Genomic DNA, 17,998 nt, shown 5'->3' with positions numbered 1-17,998 from the left:
TCAAGGTTCAAGGTTACTTTATTTGTACCAAAAGGTAAATTTGGTTTGGCAGTGAGTCACTACATTCATAACAATCACATAAACACATAAATACCGATAAAAAAAATACAATAAATATAATAAAAATACAATGAGCAGTGCAAGTACAGGCCAATAGCATGGCATCCAGAAGAAAGTCACAATGTGCCTGCCATCTCAATGCAAAGTAGCAGATAAATTAATTAAATATACATTCAGAGTCATCTGTTAAGAGCACTAATAGCAGCAGGAATAAAAGTGCTCTTGTAGCACTTAGTTCTGCAGGAAGGAGCTTTATACCTCCGTCCTGAAGGGAGCAGTTCAAACTGATCAAAAAGAGGATGTGAGGTGTCCTTTAGCCTCAGCCAATCTCTGGACCTGCCTCATGTACAGAGAGGCTGGATACAACTGAGACTCTCCTCCAGTGATTTTGCTCGCCCATTTTAAAATCTGATTCAGACTTTTTGTTTTTAACTGACAAATTTCCAAACCATGACAACAGACAGAAAGATAAAACAGATTCAATATAACAACGATAAAACATAGTTAACAGTGATTTGTCAATGTGAAAGGACGCCAGTTTTCTAAGACAGAACAAGCGCTGGTATCCTCTTTTACACACCACTTCACAATTAGACTCAAAGGTGAGTTTGTCATCAATGACATTACCCAGATATTTATAGGTGCTCACAGTTTCTACAGCCTGACCTTTTAGGAGAGTTGCTCCATGTTTGTGGGCACCCTTCCTAAAGTCAATGACCATATCTTTAGTCTTCAATACATTCATCTGTAGAAAAGACTTCTCACACCAGTCCAAGAAATCATCTACAACAGGACCATGGCCAGCCTCATTGGCCTGTAGCAGGCTGACAATAACAGTGTCATCTGCATACTTAAGAATAGTCCTACCATCCCTCCAACTTCTGCAGATATCAGTGTATAAAATATACAAAAGTGGAGAGATAGCACTACCTTGTGGTGACCCGGTGGAGGACTGGGTCTGATCAGACAAGACCCCATTTACTCTAACTTTTTGTGTCCTGTTAGTGAGGAAGCTCAGAATCCAGCCCACAAGATTGCAACTTAGATTAAAATGTTCTAAAAGTCTTGAAGCTAAAATGTGGGGCTGAATTGTGTTAAAAGCAGAAGAAAAGTCAATGAATAAAAGTCTGGCATGTGCACCTTTCCCTTCAAGGTGTCTGAAAAGTAAGTTCATTAAAGTGACTGTGGCATCCTCGACCCCTCTATTTGGCCTATAGGCAAATTGCATAGGGTCCAAGTTGGCACCTACTTGATTAATAATTTCAGTTCTCACCAATTTCTCAAAGGTTTTCATGACAATGGACGTCAAAGCTGTAGGCCTAAAGTCATTTAGAACTTTTAGAGTACAATTTTTGGTGGCAGGGACAACAACAGCATCTTTCCACACTTTTGGTACAGTTTGCATTTCCAGAGACGTATTAAAGATAAATTGGAAAATAGGACTCAGCTCGTTAGCACAATTTTTTAAGAGGCGACTGCAAACATTATCAGGGCCCTGACTTTTTGGTTTGAGGGCACAAAAAGATTTTTCTACCTCTTTTTGGGAAATAAAAAAGTGCTGACTGTCTTTCACTTTATGCTTTATTTCCTTAATCTCTGAACTGTGATCTAAGATATCAAACCTAGTGTAAAAACTATTCAGAGCATTTGCAAATTCAACATCTGTCTGAAAGTCCTTCAACAAGGTGATGGATCTGGACTTGGGCTCCTGAAGCCCAGCTATCGTTTTCATACACGACCAAGCAGATCCAAGATTTTTATTTGCCATCACCAAGTCGGGGTGAAGCAAGGCTGTGTCCTGGCACCAGTACTTTTCAATATCTTTCTCTCAGCAGTCACTCGCTTGCTCCACCATGCCCTGCAGTACAAACATGGTGTGGACCTGGAATACCGCCTCGACGGTAGCCTCTTTAACATCAGACAGCTCCAGGCTGTCTGATGTTAAAGAGGCTACCGTCTTTATCATGGACTGAATGGACTGCACATCAACATAAAACATCCATGAACTCCAGTATGCAGATGATTGTGCTATCCTGGCACACAGCCCAGAGTCTATGCAGCACGCTCTGGACACCATCTCAGCTCTATACCAATCCTTTGGTCTTCAGGTTAACACCAAAAAAACTGAGGTCATGGCTCAACTTTGCACTGAATCTCTCTCACCTGCTAGCTTTCATATCAATGGAAGTCCACTCAGCATTGTTTCCCATTTCACTTACCTAGGCTCCACAGTTTCTGCTGACACTTGTCTTGACAATGAAATACATAACCGGATTAATAAAGCCTCATCTGTTTTTGGCCGCCTCCGGAAAAGAGTGTTTGGAAACAAAAATCTGAAAATCAGCACCAAGTTGCCTTCTACAATACAGTCTGTGTCTCCACCTTGCTGTATGGGGCAGAAACATGGACCCCATACAGACGTCATATAAAAGCCTGGAGATGTTTCACATCAGATGTCTACAAAAAATACTCAATCTGACCTGGGAAGACCGGATCCCCCACACTGACATCCTGAGTACGACTGGCACCATCAGCATGGAGGCAGCTTTGGCCAACAGACATCTACGCTGGGTTGGCCACACCATCCGCATGACTGGATACCGTCTCCCACGTCAAGTACTCTATGGGCAACTACTCGAGTCAAAGCGGGCTCCTGGTGGCCAGAAGAGGCGCTACAAGGACTATACGAAAGAACTCCTGAGACATTGCAACATCAACCCTGGTCACCTCGAGAACCTAGCTGCTAACAGACCAACCTGGAGAAAGATCTGCAAGAAAGCTACTGAGCAAATAAACAACATCTTTATTGAAAGGAGGACCACAAGACGTGCACAACAACACCAGCAGGCAGAAGAAAACTCCTCTCAAACATCAGGACATGCCTGCTCCATCTGTGGAAGAGTGTGCGGCTCCAAAATCGGCCTCCATAGCCACATGAGGTGGCATCAACGGCAACAACATTGACCCGACGCAACTCAACATTACAAGGAGACTGGGCAGGGGTGGCCTTGAACCCCTGTGGAATGCAGGCATTCTTTTTGTTATGTGTCGATGCGAGTTGAGGAGCGGACCTGCGTCAGACAGAACCCAGCGCTAAAAATAACCAGAAAGCGGTTCCAACAACAGAAACAATTTATTTTTCACCTGTGCATGATAATGTGTACAAAACTAAAACAACGTCCTTCTGGTGGAGTGACTGTTGGCATGCTCTTAAGCGCCCAAAAGGATAGAAGCCCGGCGTTCCTGGACCCACTACCACCAGACAAACACCCCCGAGGTGGACACGACAAACTGACTCTCTGTGAAGCAAAGAAGAGGTGAGGTAGGTCAGCAGTTACAACAATATCTTTCAAAAGACACACGCTATCAGCAACACATTCAGGTCTGTATTTTTTAACTTTATGCAAATGAGCAGCTTCTCACAACAAGTGGAGGATCACTTATCCTGCACGCCATAGCAGTGAGAAGCAAACTGCACAATTCTCATCACAATTCCAGTATACTGCGTAACAAAACACCAAGTTACTATCAACAATTAGTGTCCTCAGCATGTGTCCTCACCCTTCCTTGCTTCACGGGCTCGATGTGTCAAACCCAGGCGCGGTCCTCAGCGTCTCACAAACGGACATCACAAGGTCGAGTTCCCGGCAGTTCTGCTTGAATCACACATGACTTAAATGCAGAACGCCATCCAATTATCTGCTTCAGCTGAAAGTCTTTAAGGTTGCATATGAGCACCAGTCACAGGTGCTACACATGATGTTGATGAGGGTGAGGACTCTTCAGCCAGCACCTTCTCCACAGACAAATCAGTTTCCATGCCACCTGAAGAGCAAAGAAAAGAAAAGAACACCAAAATATCCAGCCACACCCCCCAACACACAACAGTACCCCCCCATCAACGGGAAGCCTCCCGGCGACCGAACAGACCAGGCCCGAGAACAGCACCTCCCTCCGGGGTCCACGTCAGGAAGCAGACAGCACCACGCTCCCAAGGTCCACCACAGACAGCAGGACAGGCACCGCAGCTGGAAGGCCGGCTGGCATCAACAAAAGCCCCAAAACATTCCCCAGTACAATTCAACACAGAAAAAAACATAAAACCCACCCAAAACCTCCCCAGGGGACCGTCCCATCAAACCCCGGGAAGAAAAGAAAAACTCCCAAACACAAAAACCCAACACAGCCCCACAAACACAATACAAACGTAAATGCATAAAAGAAAAATAACAAACAACCCCCCCAGAATGACCTGCAGAGCCCAACCCCCCCCAGAAGGCCTTCATCGCCAGTTCCAGGAGGAACAGCCAGAACCATAATCCCATAAAGGTCCCCAGGTGTACATGGAGCAAACGGCGCCCCCCAGAGGACCGTACCATCAACCCCAGGAGGTACCCTCCCCACAACCCCGGAACCCCAGACCCGGTCACACTTGGCTAGTTGGCCCCAAGCCAATTCCCCCCCAGAGGACCGTCCCATCAACCCTGGAGGTGGAACCCAGAAGGAAACAGAACAAAATCAAAAATCAACCCCCGGAGGACTACCAAAAAACAACCCCGGGGGGATATAAAACAACCGTAAACGCTGTTACCCTCCCCGGCACCCCGAAAGACCCCGGGTCCCTCCCAGAGCCCCTCGGCGGCTCAACTTTGGCAAACGGCTCAAAACATTAAGCCGGAGAAGGGAACAGGAAAAAAACTAACCCAGCTCCAACCCCAAGGCGCAGCGGAGAACCGAAAATACGTCCGGTGCCCCAACTCGACCATACCCCAGCCTCTCGGGAGGGGTGGAACTACCGAAATGGCGAACGGCAACAGATCGGCCCACCCCTCCGACTGAGGTAAGTCTCCGCTGCACCACACCCCGGCAACACCAATGACGAACGGTACAAAGGCTCACCGAGGCTGGAGTGGAACTGGGCCCTAACCAAACCAAGAAAAACGCCTCTAACACCCCCCCCCCCCTAGGTGCAGAGGTCTTCTGAGAATGCTCAGCGTGACCAACCTGCACCACCCCACAACCCACAAGACAAACGGTCTTGGGGCAAGTGAGGTTGGGGTTAGGGACGTAGAGAAATAAAAAACAACGAAATAAAACGACCCAACAACCCAAACAGAAAATACCTAAAAACACATAAAAAATTAACAATTAAGTGAGCCCAGGCGGACTTCTAACTGCCTAACAATCACTCCACCAGATACGCCTCTGACTCCCCATACAATTATAACCCCTATTTAAAGAAAACAAAACATTTACCCGTGCTAGATTATTTTTTTTTTTTTTATGTGTGTTATTTTGCCTGTCCCAGAACACTTGGAGATACGTCATCATTATTTCTCTTGACGCTTACATGTCGGGGCAATACAGTAATCTCCGCTCGTCCGAGCTGCATGGGCTCGTCAATAGGAGGAGCCAGAAGTCCCGTCGGAGGAGCCTCAGTGGGGCGAAGAAGAGGCGGCCCGGATCTGTGTCGGGGAAAGCCCCGAGACGAAAAAACCCGCTCTGATGGGCGTCCTCTCTCGCGTCCACGCTCCTTCATCCGAACATCTAGACGAATCACCAATGATATTAGCTCATCTAAATCGTTTGGCTCGTCACGGACTGCCGGCTCGTCTTTTAACGACTCATTTAACCCATCTACAAACATTCCTCGTAAAGCTGCGGCGCTCCAACCTGCCTGAGCAGAAACCAGAGAACATTGCATCACCACACAAGGCTCCGGACGACAAACAATCAGTTCGGACGCCGAATCTCTGGGTGACGGAGTTATCTGCACTAGTATCGATGGTGCCGCAGCTGGAGCAGCAGGAAGCGGAACGGCCTGCGCTGCAAGCTCCGTAACACGGGCGTCTGCTTGTTTAATTTGGTTTGCGAGATGCTGTAATTGCTCCCATATTTTCTCCAAGTGTTCTTGAACTTTTTCGGCAAAAGGAACCGCTTCTGCCGCTGGGTCCATTATGGAATGGCCGGGAACTACTGTTATGTGTCGACGCGAGTTGAGGAGCGGACCTGCGTCAGACAGAACCCAGCGCTAAAAATAACCAGAAAGCGGTTCCAACAACAGAAACAATTTATTTTTCACCTGTGCATGATAATGTGTACAAAACTAAAACAACATCCTTCTGGTGGAGTGACTGTTGGCACGCTCTTAAGCGCCCAAAAGGATAGAAGCCCGGCGTTCCTGGACCCACTACCACCAGACAAACACCCCCCAGGTGGACACGACAAACTGACTCTCTGTGAAGCAAAGAAGAGGTGAGGTAAGTCAGCAGTTACAACAATATCTTTCAAAAGACACACGCTATCAGCAACACATTCAGGTCTGCATTTTTTAACTTTATGCAAATGAGCAGCTTCTCACAACAAGTGGAGGATCACTTATCCTGCACGCCACAGCAGTGAGAAGCGAGCTACACAATTCTCATCACAATTCCAGTATACTGCGTAACAAAACACCAAGTTACTATCAACAATTAGTCGAACACTTAATCACCTTTGATGTGTGCTGACAGCATGTGTCCCTCACCCTTCCTTGCTTCACGGGCTCGATGTGTCAAACCCAGGCGCGGTCCTCAGCGTCTCACAAACGGACATCACAAGGTCGAGTTCCCGGCAGTTCTGCTTGAATCACACATGACTTAAATGCAGAACGCCATCCAATTATCTGCTTCAGCTGAAAGTCTTTAAGGTTGCATGTGAGCACCAGTCACAGGTGCTACACATGATGTTGATGAGGGTGAGGACTCTTTAGCCAGCACCTTCTCCACAGACAAATCAGTTTCCATGCCACCTGAAGAGCAAAGAAAAGAAAAGAACACCAAAATATCCAGCCACACCCCCCAACACACAACACTTTTATTGCTTTACACTTAATCCACTTCAGTCCACTTTAATAAAGAGTTCCTGTTACAGCTGTAAAATCAGGAGTGTCTTATTAATTCAGTAATTAATATGTGTGTTAAATTATACTCCGTCCTCAGAAAATGCTACAAATGACAGCAACTTGGAATTGGAACGGGAATACGCCACTGTGCAGGTAAATGACTGCCTGAGCCGCCCTTATAGTTTACTGCAACTTGTACTTCTTTAAACTAAGTTATCCTGAAGTGCACACATCACATATGAAATAAAATACAGGCTTTTTCCTCATTATCATATTTGTGATATTGGGGTTTTTTCTGACTTCATGCAGCTCTGTTGCTAAATCAGATCTTCTCATATGAGCAGTGTCAGTCAATGTCCGGGTACACTGCTACAGTATATAAGCACCGGGCCAAACGTTTGACTTAGGCCTTTGACCTTGACTTTTTATAGATTTTTTTCAAAATCACAGCACTTTGTCCTGTGCTGACCCTTAATTACTACATCAAGGTTTTTTCCTTCCAGAATGGATCTTCAAGTTATTTTATTCACACAGAGGACACATAGGAATGAAAACAATACCCCCCCACCCCCACCCCATGCACGAACGCTGCACGTATGATTCAATTTCAACTGTCCACAACAGAACATACGTGTGTTAACTCATGACTAGTCATCAGCAGGGTTGGAAGGGTTACTTTAAAAATGTATTCCGATACAGTTACTAGTTACCTGTTGAAAAATGTAATCAGTAACGTAATCCAAGTACCATAATATTAATGTAATTTGATTACTTTCAATTACTTCTGGATTACTCCAATATCAAATATGCTAATACAGACAAAATAAACAAAATAGAAATAGTCTTGACTATGTAGTACAGTTTATTAAACAAAAATAAAACTGTTTCTTTTACATGGCATGCTCTGTTTTACTTCACATTATGAATTAAGAGCACCCACAATATTGTTTTAAACACACCCAGTGTTCACCTGCTAAATTTTCAACAAAAAATGCCAAACAAATGAAGGATAATGAAAACTCAGGTGGTGTGCAGATGAATTTGTAATTAAAAGTGGCTTGCAGAACAATAGACAAAACAAAAAAAATCTGCTACTTGTTCAGTAAACATAAAATTATCTTACTTTACTCTTTCACATGGCATTCACACCATGTTTAACATATCAGTCCACATAGTGAACTTTCATAATAAGAACAAAAGCATAATGAAAACCATTAAGTAAATACTGTCAGTAAGGAGGCGTGGTCACCATTTTAATTCCAGGCAAGTTAGTGATTTGCGCGCATAGAAGTTCAAGAAACAGGTGGAATATGCCGCAAAGCTGCGCATGTTGGCAAAGCCACAAATGGAGGAACAAGTGAGACAATATTTCCTTCCATAAGTAAGTGGTTTTGGTTCTTCTTGTCACTTCGTCCATGATATTTGGATGATAAACAGCTGTATGTTTCCTGCCGTACCTGTGTTGCCCGATGACACGGACCATTAACTCTTCACTCATATCTAGTTGATATTTTCCACTGCTAGACCAATGTCTAGTAAAAATACTTGTCGTTAGTGATTAAAATTGTTCGACAAGACTGGGGATTTTTTTTTTAATTTACACCTTAAAACCCGCGCTGTGCCACTCACAGTCACACCCACACAGAGAGATGTGTGCCCACACCACTGACTTCATGAATGAAACTCGGTCAATAAAGGATAATTGTGTAAAAATATAATATACGAGGGCTGTCCGTAAAGTATAGGTCCTTTTTATTTTTTCAAAAACTATATGGATTTCATTCATATGTTTTTACGTCAGACATGCTTGCACCCTCGTGCGCATGCGTGAGTTTTTCCATGCCTGTCGGTGACGTCATTCGCCTGTGAGCACTCCTTGTGGGAGGAGTCGTCCAGCCCCTCGTCGGAATTCCTTTGTCTGAGAAGTTGCTGAGAGACTGGCGCTTTGTTTGATCAAAATTTTTTCTAAACCTGTGAGACACATCGAAGTGGACATGGTTCGAAAAATTAAGCTGGTTTTCAGTGAAAATTTTAACAGCTGATGAGAGATTTTGAGGTGATTCTGTCGCTTTAAGGACTTTTCACGGTGCGAGACGTCGTGCAGCGCTCTCAGGCAGCGTCGTCAGCCTGTTTCAAGCTTAAAACCTCCACATTTCAGGCTCTATTGATCCAGGACGTCATGAGAGAACAGAGAAGTTTCAGAAGAAGTCGGTTTCAGCATTTTATCGGGATATTCCACTGTTAAAGGAGATTTTTTTAATGAAAGACGTGCGGATGGGTCCGCGCGTCGGGACGCAGTCGACGCAGCGCGGCGGCACAGGAAAAACACCTCCGTGTTGATAACCATTTGTAAAATCCAGGCGGCTTTTGATGGCTTTCAGTGGAGTGAGTATATGAGAAATTGTTTATCAGCTGGAGATGTTCCAACTTGTCCTCAAGGCTTCCAACAGAGGTGTTTTTCCTGTGGCGGAGCGTCGCGGCGGCTCCGAGCCGACGCTGCAATCCGCCCGCACGTCTTTCATTAAAAAAATCTCCTTTAACAGTGGAATATCCGGATAAAATGCTGAAACCGACTTCTTCTGAAACTTCTCTGTTCTCTCACGACGTCCTGGATCAATAAAGCCTGAAATGTGGAGGTTTTAAGCTTGAAACAGGCTGATGACGCCGCCTGAGAGCGCTGCGCGACGTCTCGCACCGTGAAAAGTCCTTAAAGCGACAGAATCACCTCAAAATCTCTCATCAGCTGTTAAAATTTTCACTGAAGACCAGCTTAATTTTTCGAACCGTGTCCACTTCGATGTGTCTCACAGGTTTAGAAAAAATTTTGATCAAACAAAGCGCCAGTCTCTCAGCAACTTCTCAGACAAAGGAATTCCGACGAGGGGCTGGATGACTCCTCCCACAAGGAGTGCTCACAGGCGAATGACGTCACCGACAGGCGTGGAAAAACTCACGCATGCGCACGAGGGTTCAAGCATGTCTGACGTAAAAACATATGAATGAAATCCATATAGTTTTTGAAAAAAATAAAAAGGACCTATACTTTACGGACAGACCTCGTATAAATGTATTGTAATGGTTTTAGGAGCTGCGCTGCGTTGAACAGCAGCTGCAGGACGCCTCAGCTCAGCAGTGCTGCTTAACAGCGCAGATCCGTGTAACTTTCAACATTAATATTTGGGAATGTGTGAGTGTCAGAGTAAGTTTAATACTTTCTTGACATAATTTAATGTTATTTAATTTTACTGGCTCGATATCCAGGTCAAAATGGCATTTTAACACGTATTTTGCGAGCATTTTTCTGAGTGTGTTCAGTCGCGGATCTCCATTGAAAATGTATTAACATCCAGGTACTTCATCAATATTTTGCCCGGTTAGGAGACGTCATGTCGCTGTCCATGAAGGGATGTTTTCGTTTCAAAGAAAAAAAAAATATTATATACAGATAATATCATAAAATGCATTAAAATTGTAATCCTGCGAACTAATCCCCATTTTTACTAAATATACCTGTAATCTGAATACGTCTTTTTTTCTGTAACTGTAGCGGAATACAGTTACCTTTTTTTTTGTATCCTAATTATGTAACGCCGTTACATGTACTCCCCAAGCCTGGTCATCAGAATAACTTCAAAACAACCAGTGAAAGAAGATATCATCAGAGCGGATTTTGTACATTTTAAATGTTTGAAATTCACATGAGTATTGTCAAAAAAATGGCTGCATCTCTTTTGTGCTGTCCAATCACTGTGTCCTTTTTTTGCTCTTCTGACTTGTGTCTGATGTCGACCTTGTCTCAGTTCATTGTGAGAGACAAGATGTTAGAGATTATGAAGCTGCAGCAGGCCATTAAAGAACAGGAAGACTACGTGGAAATGCTTAAAACTTTCCGTGACACAGAAAATCTGCACCTCAAGAACCTGGAGAAGAAATTTTTGGAGTCTAAAACCATGTAAGCAATGTCTACCAATAAAGCATGACGATGCTTTTTGGTGAAGAAATGTATGTTTGAGCCTTAGTCTTCTTAAATGACATTTGCTGAACATTATTAAATGTGTTTAGCACTGATCACTTTTAGAATTAAACAACTGATTTAGTCATCATTTTGTACAGCTGTGCTCAGGGTTGGATGGTAAATGGACTGCATTTATATCATACTTCCATCTGAATCAGAAACTCAAAGCACTTCACAATGATGCCTCACATTCACCCATTTAAACACGCTCACACGATGACAGAGTGCTGCCATGCAAGACGCTCAGCTGAACAATGGGAGCAACGTGGATCCTTAGTGATTTTTCTGGTCTTGCGGGGGTTGGAACCAAGAATCCTCTGGTCTTAACCCCACCGGTAACTGCTAAACTATCACTTCCCCAGGTTATTTTAAAATATTTTGCATTGCAGGGAGACATTAGCTGTTAGTTGGGGATGTGATGGTCTAGTGATTAAATGGGGGGCTTGAGACCAGAGGATCCTCAGTTCAAACCCCAACCTGACTGGAAACATCACTAAGGGCCCTTGGGCAAGGTCTTTAATCCCCAAGTTGCTCCTGCTGTGCAGTGAGCGCCTTGCATATGTGATGGATTGAATAATCAGCAATAGATTAAATTGGTCTCATATGGAATACATTCTGAAATAGCATAAACATCTCCATTTTATCATAGTTGGGTTAAAATATTTACTTCCTGTCATGACAGTTTGGGTATAGTATTTTTGTGTTTCTTCATGCCTTAGATCCAAAATACCATTCTAATTTCAACAGTATTATCTGTAGTTGTAGTTGCGAGAGGGAGGCAGCAGGGGAGTGTAATGCTGTGAGCTCACTGATCTGTTCGTAGCCACAGGAAAAGTGTGTGTAATGTTAGCTTATTGTGTAGGTTCTTAAATGCTGGACTACTGAATATGCTGTTAGAGCATAATTTAAAGCTAGACTATATAATTGAGTAATATTGTGTGGTTATGTATTATGGTTAATTGTTACTGAGGATTATAATGATTTAGTTACCTTGCATTGTCTGTGGTAATATTTCATCTATGCTGTTAGTGTTTTGAGTTGTATTGTTATTATTCTGAAGTCATTATTGCACTGATGGCCTGAGGAAAGTTTGCTTCTTTGCATCACTCACTCATTAATCCTCTTTTCAGGCCATTTATACATGGCAGCACCCTGACATCGGTGTCTGATTGTGAATGGATGAATGTGAGGCATCATTGTGAAGCACTTTGAGGGGCTGATGCAGATGTAAAAGTGCTATATAAATGCAGTCCATATCATTTAGTTAACCGTAGTCAGTACCACAACATTAAACTTTTTAAACCTAATTACTTACATTAATTTTGGATTACAACAACTACATTCATTCCAAAAAAAGGCAAGTGAGAAGAGCTTGTGAAAAAGATGACCTGCAAGTTGTTACAAATGGTAAATGGACTGCATTTAGCGCTGTTCCATCTGCATCAGACGCTTAGGTGAATGTCCACTGTGAGAGACAATCTAAAAAAATTCCAGAAATCACAATGTATGATTTTTTAATAATTTATTTGTATGTTACTGCTGCAGATAAGTATTTCAACACCTGTGAAAATCAATGTTAATATTTGGTACAGTAGCCTTTGTTTGCAATTACAGAGGTCAAATGTTTCCTGTAGTTTTTCACCAGGTTTGCACACACTGCAGCAGGGATTTTGGCCCATTCCTCCACACAGATCTTCTCTAGATCAGCCAGGTTACTGGGCTGTCGCTGAGAAACACAGGGTTTTAGCTCCCTCCAAAGATTTTCTATTGGGTTTAGGTCTGGAGACTGCTAAGCCACTCCAGAACCTTGATATGCTTCTTACAGAGCCACTCCTTGGTTATCCTGACTGTGTGCATCTGGTCATTGTCATGTTGGAAGACCCATCCATGACCCATCTTCAATGCTCTAACTGAGGGAAGGAGGTTGTTCCCCACATTCTCGCAATACGTGTTCAGATACGTGTTGGTTTACGTGTTGGCATCAGAATTTTGGCTCTCTGTTGGGACTGTTTACGCAGAGACTGCTACCTGCTGCTTTGGACTTGAATTAACAGTCTTTTTCAAGACTTTTTTACTTTTTTACCTTTTTACTTTTTTTTTTTTTTTTTTTTTTACTTTTTTACTGTACTCCAACGCCTAAGGAAGACCTCTAACGGTCAAAACATCGCGACGGAGCACTTTTATCAGCTAACTTTCATCAGCGTTGGCAAGCTAACTAGCTTGCAAACGCTTTCGTTTTTATTTTTTTTTTTATTTTTTTTTTTTTTTTTATTTTTTTTTCTCTTTTAGCACTGTTGTCGTGCGTTATCTGTGCTGCTACACAGCGTGTTTAGTTGATTTTTATTTTATTTTAGCACCGTTGTCGTGCGTTCGCTGTTGTCGTGCGTTGCCTGTGCTGCTTCATGGCCTGTTTGGTGCCTTGATTGGGGCACTCCTTCTGCTGAATCACCTTTAAATTATTTACACATTATTCACTTTGTGTGTTTTTAGGAATCCGCTAGGTTGCGTAGCTACTAGCTCTTAGCCGATTTAGCATGGCGGCTTCTCCTGTCTCTCCCGTACTTTTCTGCTCTGGGTGTGAAATGTTTAGTTATTCCTCGGCCTCCTTTAGCAGTAACGGTACTTGTAATAAGTGCAGCTTATTCGTAGCTTTGGAGGCCAGGCTGGGCGAATTGGAGACTCGGCTCCGCACCGTGGAAAATTCTACAGCTAGCCAGGCCCCTGTAGTCGGTGCGGACCAAGGTAGCTTAGCTGCCGCTAGTTCCCCCCTGGCAGATCCCGGGCAGTCGGGAAAGCAGGCTGACTGGGTGACTGTGAGGAGGAAGCGTAGCCCTAAACAGAAGCCCCGTGTACACCGTCAACCCGTTCACATCTCTAACCGTTTTTCCCCACTCGACGATACACTCGCCGAGGATCAAACTCTGGTTATTGGCGACTCTGTTTTGAGAAATGTGAAGTTAGCGACACCAGCAACCATTGTCAATTGTCTTCCGGGGGCCAGAGCAGGCGACATCGAAGGACATTTGAAATTGCTGGCTAAGGCTAAGCGTAAATTTGGTAAGATTGTAATTCACGTCGGCAGTAATGACACTCGGTTACGCCAATCGGAGGTCACTAAAATTAACATTAAATCGGTGTGTAACTTTGCAAAAACAATGTCGGACTCTGTTGTTTTCTCTGGGCCCCTCCCCAATCAGACCGGGAGTGACATGTTTAGCCGCATGTTCTCCTTGAATTGCTGGCTGTCTGAGTGGTGTCCAAAAAATGAGGTGGGCTTCATTGATAATTGGCAAAGCTTCTGGGGAAAACCTGGTCTTGTTAGGAGAGACGGCATCCATCCCACTTTAGATGGAGCAGCTCTCATTTCTAGAAATCTGGCCAATTTTCTTGGATCCTCCAAACTGTGACTGTCCAGCGTTGGGACCAGGAGGCAGAGCTGTGGTCTTATACACCTCTCTGCAGCTTCTCTCCCCCTGCCATCCCCTCGTTGCCCCATCCCCGTAGAGACGGTGCCTGCTCCCAGACCACCAATAACCAGCAAAAATCTATTTAAGCATAAAAATTCAAAAAGAAAAAATAATATAGCACCTTCAATTGCACCACAGACTAAAACAGTTAAATGTGGTCTATTAAACATTAGGTCTCTCTCTTCTAAGTCCCTGTTGGTAAATGATATAATAATTGATCAACGTATTGATTTATTCTGCCTAACAGAAACCTGGTTACAGCAGGATGAATATGTTAGTTTAAATGAGTCAACACCCCGAGTCACACTAACTGTCAGAATGCTCGTAGCACGGGCCGTGGCGGAGGATTAGCAGCAATCTTCCATTCCAGCTTATTAATTAATCAAAAACCTAGACAGAGCTTTAATCCATTTGAAAGCTTGACTCTTAGTCTTGTCCATCCAAATTGGAAGTCCCAAAAACCAGTTTTATTTGTTATTATCTATCGTCCACCTGGTCGTTACTGTGAGTTTCTCTGTGAATTTTCAGACCTTTTGTCTGACTTAGTGCTTAGCTCAGATAAGATAATTATAGTGGGCGATTTTAATATCCACACAGATGCTGAGAATGACAGCCTCAACACTGCATTTAATCTATTATTAGACTCTATCGGCTTTGCTCAAAAAGTAAATGAGTCCACCCACCACTTTAATCATATCTTAGATCTTGTTCTGACTTATGGTATGGAAATAGAAGACTTAACAGTATTCCCTGAAAACTCCCTTCTGTCTGATCATTTTTTAATAACATTTACATTTACCCTGATGGACTACCCTGCAGTGGGGAATAAGTTTCATTACACTAGAAGTCTTTCAGAAAGCGCTGTAACTAGGTTTAAGGATATGATTCCTTCGTTATGTTCTCTAATGTCATATACCAACACAGAGCAGAGTAGCTACCTAAACTCTGTAAGGGAGTTAGAGTATCTCGTCAATAGTATTACATGTCCTCATTGAAGACAACTTTGGATGCTGTAGCTCCTCTGAAAAAGAGAGCTTTAAATCAGAAGTGCCTGACTCTGTGGTATAACTCACAAACTCGCAGCTTAAAGCAGATAACCCGTAAGTTGGAGAGGAAATGGCGTCTCACTAATTTAGAAGATCTTCACTTAGCCTGGAAAAAGAGTTTGTTGCTCTATAAAAAAGCCCTCCGTAAAGCTAGGACATCTTTCTACTCATCACTAATTGAAGAAAATAAGAATAACCTCAGGTTTCGTTTCAGCACTGTAGCTAGGCTGACAAAGAGTCAGAGCTCTATTGAGCTGAGTATTCCATTAACTTTAACTAGTAATGACTTCATGACTTTCTTTGCTAACAAAATTTTGACTATTAGAGAAAAAATTACTCATAACCATCCCAAAGATGTATCGTTATCTTTGGCTGCTTTCAGTGATGCCGGTATTTGGTTAGACTCTTTCTCTCCGGTTGTTCTGTCTGAGTTATTTTCATTGGTTGCTTCGTCCAAACCATCGGCATGTTTATTGGACCCCATTCCTGCCAGGCTGCTCAAGGAAGTCCTACCATTATTTAATGCTTCAATCTTAAATATGATCAATCTATCTTTGTTAGTTGGTTATGTACCACAGGCCTTTAAGGTGGCAGTAATTAAACCATTACTTAAAAAGCCATCACTTGACCCAGCGATCTTAGCTAATTATAGGCCAATTTCCAACCTTCCTTTTCTCTCAAAGATTCTTGAGAGGGTAGTTGTAAAACAGCTAACTGATCACCTGCAGAGGAATGGTCTATTTGAAGAGTTTCAGTCAGGTTTTAGAATTCATCATAGTACAGAAACAGCATTAGTGAAGGTTACAAATGATCTTCTTATGGCTTCGGACAGTGGACTTATCTCTGTGCTTGTTCTGTTGGACCTCAGTGCTGCTTTTGATACTGTTGACCATAAAATTTTATTACAGAGATTAGAGCATGTCATAGGTATTAAAGGCACTGCGCTGCGGTGGTTTGAATCATATTTGTCTAATAGATTACAGTTTGTTCATGTAAATGGGGAATCTTCTTCACAGACTAAAGTTAATTATGGAGTTCCACAAGGTTCTGTGCTAGGACCAATTTTATTCACTTTATACATGCTTCCCTTAGGCAGTATTATTAGACGGTATTGCTTAAATTTTCATTGTTACGCAGATGATACCCAGCTTTATCTATCCATGAAGCCAGAGGATACACACCAATTAGCTAAACTGCAGGATTGTCTTACAGACATAAAGACATGGATGACCTCTAATTTCCTGCTTTTAAACTCAGATAAAACTGAAGTTATTGTACTTGGCCCCACAAATCTTAGAAGCATGGTGTCTAATCAGATCGTTACTCTGGATGGCATTTCCCTGATCTCTAGTAATACTGTGAGAAATCTTGGAGTCATTTTTGATCAGGATATGTCATTCAAAGCGCATATTAAACAAATATGTAGGACTGCCTTTTTGCATTTACGCAATATCTCTAAAATCAGAAAGGTCTTGTCTCAGAGTGATGCTGAAAAACTAATTCATGCATTTATTTCCTCTAGGCTGGACTATTGTAATTCATTATTATCAGGTTGTCCTAAAAGTTCCCTAAAAAGCCTTCAGTTGGTTCAGAATGCTGCAGCTAGAGTACTGACGGGGACTAGCAGGAGAGAGCATATCTCACCCGTGTTGGCCTCTCTTCATTGGCTTCCTGTTAATTCTAGAATAGAATTTAAAATTCTTCTTCTTACTTATAAGGTTTTGAATAATCAGGTCCCATCTTATCTTAGGGACCTCGTAGTACCATATTACCCCATTAGAGCGCTTCGTTCTCAGACTGCGGGCTTACTTGTAGTTCCTAGGGTTTGTAAGAGTAGAATGGGAGGCAGAGCCTTCAGCTTTCAGGCTCCTCTCCTGTGGAACCAGCTCCCAATTCAGATCAGGGAGACAGATACCCTCTCTACTTTTAAGATTAGGCTTAAAACTTTCCTTTTCGCTAAGGCTTATAGTTAGGGCTGGATCGGGTGACCCTGGACCATCCCTTGGTTATGCTGCTTTAGACGTAGATTGTGGGGGGTTCCCATGATGCACTGTTTCTTTCTCTTTTTGCTCCGTATGCATCACTCTGCATTTAATCATTAGTGATCGATCTCTGCCCCCCTTCTCGGCATGTCTTTTTCCTGGTTTTTTCCCTCAGCCCCAACCAGTCTCAGCAGAAGACTGCCCCTCCCTGAGCCTGGTTCTGCTGGAGGTTTCTTCCTGTTAAAAGGGAGTTTTTCCTTCCCACTGTTGCCAAGTGCTTGCTCATAGGGGGTTGTTTTGACCGTTGGGGTTTTTCATAATTATTGTATGGCCTTGCCTTGCAATATGGAGCGCCTTGGGGCAACTGTTTGTTGTGATTTGGCGCTATATAAGAAAAAAGTTGATTGAAGTTGATTGAATACATGGCCCCGGCCATCCTCTCCTTAATACAGTGCAGTCGTCCTGTCCCATGTGCAGAAAAACACCCCCAAAGCATGATGCTTCCATCCCCATGCTTCACAGTAGGGACAGTGTTTTTGGGGATG

At 43.1% G+C, this 17,998-nt stretch overlaps 1 protein-coding gene across 1 annotated transcript in view; it reads left to right on the top strand.

Moving 5' to 3' along the window:
• cfap100 (cilia and flagella associated protein 100) overlaps positions 1-17,998 on the top strand; it is a 61,955-nt gene that overhangs the window by 8,503 nt on the left and 35,454 nt on the right. The window contains exons 3-4 of the mRNA XM_034195174.1: positions 7,041-7,096; positions 10,744-10,895. Of these exons, the coding sequence (XP_034051065.1) occupies positions 7,041-7,096; positions 10,744-10,895 (208 nt within the window). The remainder of the gene's footprint in view (positions 1-7,040; positions 7,097-10,743; positions 10,896-17,998) is intronic.

This window comes from Thalassophryne amazonica, chromosome 19 (assembly GCF_902500255.1).
Source record: "Thalassophryne amazonica chromosome 19, fThaAma1.1, whole genome shotgun sequence".
NCBI lineage: Eukaryota > Metazoa > Chordata > Actinopteri > Batrachoidiformes > Batrachoididae > Thalassophryne > Thalassophryne amazonica.
The sequence above is the reverse complement of the archived record's forward strand: the minus strand, read 5'-3'. Positions and strand labels throughout refer to the sequence as shown.